The following is an 8645-nucleotide window of genomic DNA, read 5'->3' on the forward strand; positions in this document are numbered from 1 at the left end:
TCGAGATCTATGGGGTTACAATTTACCGGTGTTTTCAGGATGTCGTTGATGTAAAAGAGCACACACGGGAATTTGACATTTTGTCCCTATCCCAATTATTATTGAATTACGAATGTGTGTCTGCTTGAGAGTCTACTAGAGTTGTCCCGATACCAATATTTTGGTACCGGTACCGGTACCGAAATGTTTTTCGATACTTTTCGGTCCTTTTCAATACTTTTCTTAATAAAGGGGACCACAAAAAATTGCATTATTGGCTTTATTTTAACAAAAAAATATTACGGTACATTAAACATGTTTTTTTAATGCAAGTTTGTCCTTAAATAAAATAGTGAACATACAAGACAACTTGTCTTTTAGTAGTAGGTAAACAAACAAAGACTCCTAATTTAGCTGCTGATGTATGCAGTAACATATTGTGTCATTTATCAATGTATTATTTTGTCAAAATTATTAAGGACAAGTGGTAGGAAATGAAATATAAATCTACTTGTTCATTTACTGTTAATATCTGCTTACTTTCTCTTTTAACATGTTCTATCTACACTTCTGTTAAAATGTAATAATCACTTATTCTTCTGTTGTTGTTCTTGAGCCTTTGTTTAAAAGACAAGTTGTCTACTATGTTCACTATTTTATTTAAGGCCAAAATTGTTCTTTGTTTGCAATAAGAAACGTATGTTTAATGTATTGTAAGATTGTTTTTTAAAATAAAGCCAATAATGCCATTTTTTTTGTGGTCCCCCTTATTTAGAAAAGTACCGAAAAGTATCGAAATACATTTTGGTACCGGTACTATAATATTTGTATCGGGAACACACTAGTATGAATGAATATATATATAAATATATATTGTAATATATTTGCGAGGGTTTTAATCTTTTTATGGCTGTTAAATAGAAGCAACAAGGACATCGGCGTGGATTTATGTTAGCTTTATTTTTTAACTTACTTACCTAAATAACTTACCGTATTTTTCGGAGTATAAGTCGCTCCGGAGTATAAGTCGCACCGGCCGAAAACAAATAATAAAGAAGGAAAAAAACATATATAAGTCGCGCTGGAGTATAAGTCGCATTTTTTGGGGAAATGTATTTGATAAAACCCAACACCAAGAATAGACATTTGAAAGGCAATTTGAGTTTGAGTTTGAGTTTGAGTTTGAGTTTATTTCGAACATGCAAGCATACAACATAATACATCACAATTTCCAGTTTCTTTTCAACATGTTCGAAAAGGAGTAGGAAGAAGCAGAGCTTATTTAATCCTACCCCTTTTCTTTACATAACAGTTGCAAAACTTTTTGTTCACTTCCTGTTCACAATTTTTTCACAATAAACTCCATAAGTAATTACAATAAAAATAAATAAATAAATAATAGTCAACAACATGCTGAATAAGTGTACGTTGTATGAGGCATAAATAACCAACTGAGAACGTGCCTGGTATGTTAACGTAACATATTATGGTAAGAGTCATTCAAATAACTATAACATATAGAACATGCTATGTTTACCAAATTATCTGTCACTCCTAATCGCTAAATCCCATGAAATCTTATACGTCTAGTCTCTTACGTAAATGAGCTAAATGGTATTATTTGATATTTTACGGTAATGTGTTAATAATTTCACACATAAGTTGCTCCTGAGAATAAGTCGCACACCCGGCCAAACTATGAAAAAAACTGCGACTTATAGTCCGAAAAATACTGTACACAGTGTACGTAACATGTAAGCAAATACGCCAAAGCGTCAATTCCCGTCCTTCAACAATCGCTATTACTTCAGAATCTAAATATATATTCATATATTGTGTAAAGCCTACTATTTGCACACGGTTGACTAGTGATACACCGAAAATTTGACCGTCAAAATAACACTTTGCTCACGGAAACCGGACGTTGTGATGAAAAATCCACTTCCAAATGACGTAGCTCGCCCAAAGCTGACGAAAAAGTTACATTAAACTGAAGTCACATTTGAAAAGATCAGATTCCAGTTGGATTTAGACTATCTCCTGAGGTGGCTTGAATCTGATTGGAAAAAGATCAGGTTTGAAGCACTTTGGAGCGTTTAGACTGGCAAGAAAAATCAGATCTGTGTCACTTGAGGGCAAAAAAATCAGATTTGGTGTGCAGTGTAAACGGGGCCATGTTTCTCACTTTGTAGTGTCCCATATGTAATGTCTGCTAGCCTACGAAATAACATGTTTTTCCATATCCTATGGAGCAAGAAGCCTGCCAGTTTGGGTAGACAGTGGTCACGTATGGCGGGGAGGTCAGAAAGTATGAACATAAAGTTGTACATCACATGTGGAATAGCTTATATCACACAAGTGAAAGACGTACCACAAGGTATGCAGAATGACAACCAAATCCCTGTGAGCAGACGTACGTGAAGTTAACGTTATTGGTTAGTTATGGCCTAAGATAAATGCGTAGAGAACACGCACGGGCACGAACATGCCTTTATATGGTCAGGATGGCATCAACTTCCGTACCATGAATTTACTGACATGAGATTACATTAGGGGTGGGCAATTAATTTTTACCGGGGGCCGCATGAGCAACCCGAGCACTGCTGGAGGGCCACATCGACAATATTTCAATTACATTTTGCTCAATATTATTTTTTATATATACCGTAAGATAAATAATAATAATAATAATAATAATACTTGCATTTAACCTAACTTAACTTTATACCAAAAGCACTGCTTTGGAAATCATTTGTACCCCTTAAAGAGATCACATTTAGTTCCCCTTAAACATCCTCATGTTGCACAATGAAATGTAAGCATAGGATAAAGTGTGCATTCCTGTAACTTTCTCTAGTAACAGCATTTCATGATTAATATCAATAAATTAACAATAATAATAAATGACAGTAAAAAAAGCACACGTAAGACTGAGGAGTCATAGTGTAACTTTGTGTGGTGTTTGAGTTGTCTGACTTTTTGTGTGGCCATAAACGCACCAGTGGTTTAGTGCTATGCGTGTCGGTGACAGATGACAAGTTGGTTTTGGCCTGGTTTGTACGGCAGAAAATGACTAGTTTTTCGAGATAGGAGTGTTTTACTCATGTTTTTGGTGTGGTTATGGCCGAATATAAACAGTTTTGCTCAAATCGATATAATTCCTGGCCTCAAAGCATCTCGATAGACGTTATAATAATTGAACGGTGTTCAATTAAACGGTTTAGACGAACACCATTAGGGCCGCTTGTTGACACTGTCACTCAGAGTTGCATTGCAAATTTACACAGAATAAATGTGTTTATTTTGTTTAGAATTCAGATGGGATTTGATTTGGTGCGCGGCATATATTTGCTGTGCGCAGAGGACGCTTGAGCAGTGCGCAATTGCGCACCTTAGATGGGAACGTTGCTTGGCAGTCCATGTCTTGTTGAAAACACGCCATTCGTCATCAACTTTTCTCTTTTTAGCGTCTGGGGTGTAAACCGTGCATCACTTGTCGCTGTGCACCTTCACTCACAGGTTACACACGGATATACGCCCATAAATAACACTTTTCAAAATAAAAGCAGCACAGTTGTATTGCGCACGCGACATAGATACTTTTTTAATGGTATTTTGTAATTTATGATTGGCCCCACGCGGGACGGACAGGGACGCTCAAAGGGCCGGATGTGGCCCGCGGGCCGCAGAATGCCCAGGTCTGGATTACATCAGTTTGGTCTAAAAGAACTGGTTGCCTGGGTCGCTGTAGCCCTAAACAAGAGTTTGTTTGTGGCCCCATTTTGGTCTTTAATTTTATTCATGTAACACGCAAGGGGCTATAGGGCTGACTGCAGCCGAGTGAGCATCGTAATAATTCACCACATTGGGCTTTGACATTTGCGGCTTGTAAAGCTGACAGGTATTATTTCATCTCTAGATGGCATTCTTTATGTAAAAAACAACATGTTTAGAAAGCCGTTTATGGGTTTTTTTCTGCTGTAGCTATAAAAATATTACATTTATAATAATTCAATGCTACTTTGCGGAAATTAATTTACCAATTAACAGCTTTAAGTAAGGGTTTACTGGAATATTTTCGGCGACCAGAAGTAGATTTGGTTATGAGAGCCTGAGTGTTTGCATACAGTAGAAAACACAACTGACAAATAAAGCAGTTTCAATTATAATAAAATAATTAGAGGTCACATTTTATTTATGTATGTAAAGATGTGTATTTACAATAAATAATCAAGTGTGGACAATAAATAAGAGACTACATTGACAACTACAATTCAGTTCAGTCCAAATGCTCAATAGTGATGTTACAAGAAACAACTAGGTTGATAGTAGGGTTGGACGGTATACCGGTATTAGTATAGTACCGTGATACTAATGAATCATATTCTGAACTATACCGCCTCTGAAAAGTACCGGTATGTATATTATGTTTATAAACTCAGGAAATATGTCTCTGGACATATGAGGACTTTGAATATGACCAATGTATGATCCTGTAACTACTTGGTATCAGATTGATACCCAAATTTGTGGTATCATCCAAAACTAATGTCAAGTATCAAACAACAGAAGAATAAGTGACTATTACATTTTAACAGAAGTGTGGATAGAACATGTTAAAACAGAAAATATGCAGATATTAACAGTAAATGAACAAGTAGATCAATGATTCATTTTCTACCACTTGTCCTTAATAATTTTGACAAAGTAATAGAATGGAAAATGACACAATATGTTACTGCATATGTCAGCAGACTAAATTAGGAGCCTTTGTATGCTTACTTACTAATAAAAGACAAGTTGTCCTCGTATGTTCACTATTTTATTTAAGGAGAAACTTGCAATAAGAAACATATGTTTAATGTACCCTAAGATTTGTTGTTAAAATAAAGCCAATAATGACATTTGGTGTGGTCCCCTTTATATCGAAAAGTATCGAAAAGTATCAAAATCATTTGGGTACCGGTACCAAAATATTGGTATCGGGACAACACTAGTTGATAGATTTGAGGAAAGACTGTAGTGAAGACAATACATTTAAAACTGCACAAAACCACAAAAAAAATTGTTGTTTTTGACATGACTTATAAAGATTTGGCTACTATATCAACTTAAAAAGTATGGTTGTTTTCAACATGATGACGGGCGTTCAAAGCGATGCTAAATGAGCAATTATCTCTTGGAGCTCCAAGACGCAACCAAGATGCTGCTAAATCGAACTGAAAATATCACAAAGCACATGTTGACTCATAACAGAGCAAAAGTGAGGCCAATTGCACTCTAAACAACCGCAAAGAGTGTTTATGCCTGGGGCCCTGTCTACAGGTGTTAAAACGCTATTGAGATAATAATAAGAGGAAAGATAAGAAGTTGTTTTGAAACAATATGGACCGACAGCATAATATCTTAACAATAACTTCCTTAATACTGAAGGTAGGAACGTAAGTTAGGAATCAAAATGTATTGTAATACTTTATCTGATTAGGTAGATTACGGGCATGATATTATATATGATAATAATGATAAAAGATGCAACATGGAGTATCATTTCATAATGTTAGATACACCAGAAAGAGAATACATACTGAAATATATGAAATCGTTTTTACGTTTTAATACAACGTGTGAGCTGTGGACAGCAACATTGTATTCATGTTCTTAAAAAACAAGCAGATTTACCTTGTTTGGGTTGATATTAGCTATGACAATAAATGTTTTAAAAATGAGTAGCTCTCTGCCATTTTTAATTTGTAAAAGTTGGAGACCCCCTTGTATAGATAGGGGGACGGCGTGGCGAAGTTGGGAGAGTGGCCGTGCCAGCAATCTGAGGGTTACTGGTTCAATCCCCACCTTCTACCATCCTAGTCACGTCCGTTGTGTCCTTGGGCAAGACATTTCACCCTTGCTCCTGATGGGTCCTGGTTAGCGCCTTGCATGGCAGCTCCCGCCATCAGTGTGTGAATGTGTGTGTGAATGGGTGAATGTGGAAATACTGTCAAAGCGCTTTGGGCTCCCTAAAAAGGGATAGAAAAGCGCTATACAAGTACAACCATTTACCATTTATTTAGATGTAATAAAATGCATTATGTTAATAGTAATTGTGTCCATTTCATTAACGCAAACTTCGTTCCTCTCTGTCTACAGGGTAGCAGTAGGATGGTCACTGCTGACACAGGGGGGCACAGCTACTTGGTGGCGTGCTGGCAGCCCATCCTGGTCCTGATGCTGGGTACCGTCCTTTCCGGCTCGACCACCGGATGCCCTTCCAGATGTGACTGCAATGCCCAGGAGCGCTCGGTAGTGTGCCATCGAAGACGAATGGCAACTCTTCCCGAAGGCATCCCCACAGAAACAAGGCTTCTCGATCTGAGCACCAACCGTCTAAAACTTATTGGGCCGGAGGAATTCATCAACTACCCGCAGCTGGAGGAGCTCCAACTAAACGAAAACATCATTTCGTCCATTGAGTCCGGCGCGTTTAGCAACCTCATGAACCTACGGACTCTCGGGTTGCGCAATAACCAGCTCAAGCTCATCCAGCTGGGGGTGTTCACTGGCCTCAACAACCTTACACAGCTGGATATCAGTGAGAACAAGATTGTCATTCTGCTAGACTACATGTTCCAGGAGCTCTACAACCTGAGGGTACTGGAAGTGGGTGACAATGACCTCGTTTTCATCTCGCCACGATCGTTTCACGGCCTCAGCAATCTTGAAACCCTCAACATTGAGGGTTATAAGCTGTCCTCAGTGCCCACTGATGCCCTGAGCCATCTGCACAACCTGCTGTCACTCCGATTACGGTATCTGAACATCACTGCCATAAGGGATTACTCCTTCAAGCGGCTGTATCGGCTAAGAGTACTAGAAATATCACACATGCCTTCCATGGATACCATGACCCCCAAATGCTTATTTGGAATCAACTTGACCTCTTTGGCAATTACAAACTGCAATCTTACCATTATTCCCTACCAAGCCATCAGTCACCTGAGATATTTACGATTTCTAAACCTGTCTTTCAATCCCATCCGTACTGTCGAAGGAAACCAACTTCACAATCTGCAAAAGCTGCAGGCTTTTCATTTGGCTGGTGGCAGATTAATTGCCATTGAGCCTTACTCCTTCCGAGGACTAAATCATCTGCACGTTCTCAATGTTTCTGGTAATAGGCTGAACACCGTGGAGGAGTCTGTTTTCCACTCCGTGGGTAATCTGGAGACCCTGGCTTTGCATGACAACCCTTTGGCATGCGACTGTCGCTTGCTGTGGGTTTTCCGCCGGCGTTGGAGGTTAAACTTTAATAGACAGCAACCCATCTGTGCTTCACCTGATCTTGTGCAAGGAAAGGAGTTCAAAGACTTCCCAGATATCCTCCCTTCTAATTATTTCAGCTGCCAGAAATCGCAAATTGTGGATAACAAGGTTCAAGAGAGCCACGTGGACGAAGGGACTACCATCAGTTTTGGTTGCCAAGCGGAAGGTGATCCATTCCCCGTCATCATGTGGCTTTCTCCGAAGAAAGATTACATCACCACCAAAACTATGGGCTCAAGACTTTCCGTGTCCGACGAAGGTACATTAGAGGTCCGTTATGCCCAAATTCAAGACAACGGCACTTACCTGTGCATTGCCAGCAATCCTGCAGGCAATGACACCAAAGTCAGCCATCTTTTTGTACATAGCTACTCCCCTAATTGGCCTCATCAGCCAAACAAGACGTTTGCCTTCATTTCCAACCAGCCCAGCGACGAAGGGGCGAACGTGACCCGGACCACAATTACCTTTCCGTTTGATGTTAAGACACTAATCATCGCAACCACCATGGGGTTCATTTCTTTCCTCGGAGTTGTGCTCTTCTGTCTTGTTATTCTGTTTCTGTGGAGCCGAGGAAAAGACAGCACAAAGACAACTATAGAGGTCGAGTACAAAGAAGACACAGAAGAGGCTAGTCCAACTGAGACTCCCATTCAATTCAATATGAAAATCATGTAAACCGTGAAAAAGAGGGCCTGCAGACCTATTAACTGAAGTTGGGATGTGGACTAGCTTTGCTTGAGCGATAACAATTGCACAGCAGTGAATGCATCTTGACCCAATGTACTACAATTATTGTTTTTTCTTGTTTTTTTTTAGAAAAATAGTAAAAAAAAAAAAAGTTGAATTTCTGTAAACATTGTAATGGCAGTACTGAAGTATGTTAACATGCCCGCAATTATGACGACGATATGTAACCCAATTAAGGTAATAGTTGATGAGCACACGCATGACAAGAGCGTAAACACCAGTTAATTTAAAGGGGCTGTTTGCAACTTGCTCATAGTTACATTTTTTAAACCAAAAAAATTAAACATTATTATATGTTATGTTAGTGGTTTAAGCGAACATATATACGGTATATATATATATATATATATATATATATATATATATATATATATATATATATATATATATATATATATATATATATATATATATATATATATATATATATATATATATACATATATATATATATATATATATATATATATATATATATATATATATATATATATATATATATATGTATATCATCCCTACAAGCCTGTTTTGCCGGTTTCCCTGCTCCTCAGGGGAATTTATTCTATATTATACATATTCCGCCCTACCCTGGTATTGAG

At 38.1% G+C, this 8645-nt stretch overlaps 1 protein-coding gene across 1 annotated transcript in view; it reads left to right on the forward strand.

The window, feature by feature from the left end:
- lingo1b (leucine rich repeat and Ig domain containing 1b) overlaps positions 1 to 8359 on the forward strand; it is a 66219-nt gene extending 57860 nt beyond the window's left edge. Inside the window, exon 2 of the mRNA XM_062069274.1 lies at positions 6124 to 8359. Within this exon, the coding sequence (XP_061925258.1) occupies positions 6124 to 7974 (1851 nt within the window). The 3' untranslated portion in view covers positions 7975 to 8359. The remainder of the gene's footprint in view (positions 1 to 6123) is intronic.
- The last annotated feature ends 286 nt before the right edge of the window (positions 8360 to 8645 follow it).

Source organism: Entelurus aequoreus, linkage group LG02, assembly GCF_033978785.1.
Source record: "Entelurus aequoreus isolate RoL-2023_Sb linkage group LG02, RoL_Eaeq_v1.1, whole genome shotgun sequence".
Classification (NCBI taxonomy): domain Eukaryota; kingdom Metazoa; phylum Chordata; class Actinopteri; order Syngnathiformes; family Syngnathidae; genus Entelurus; species Entelurus aequoreus.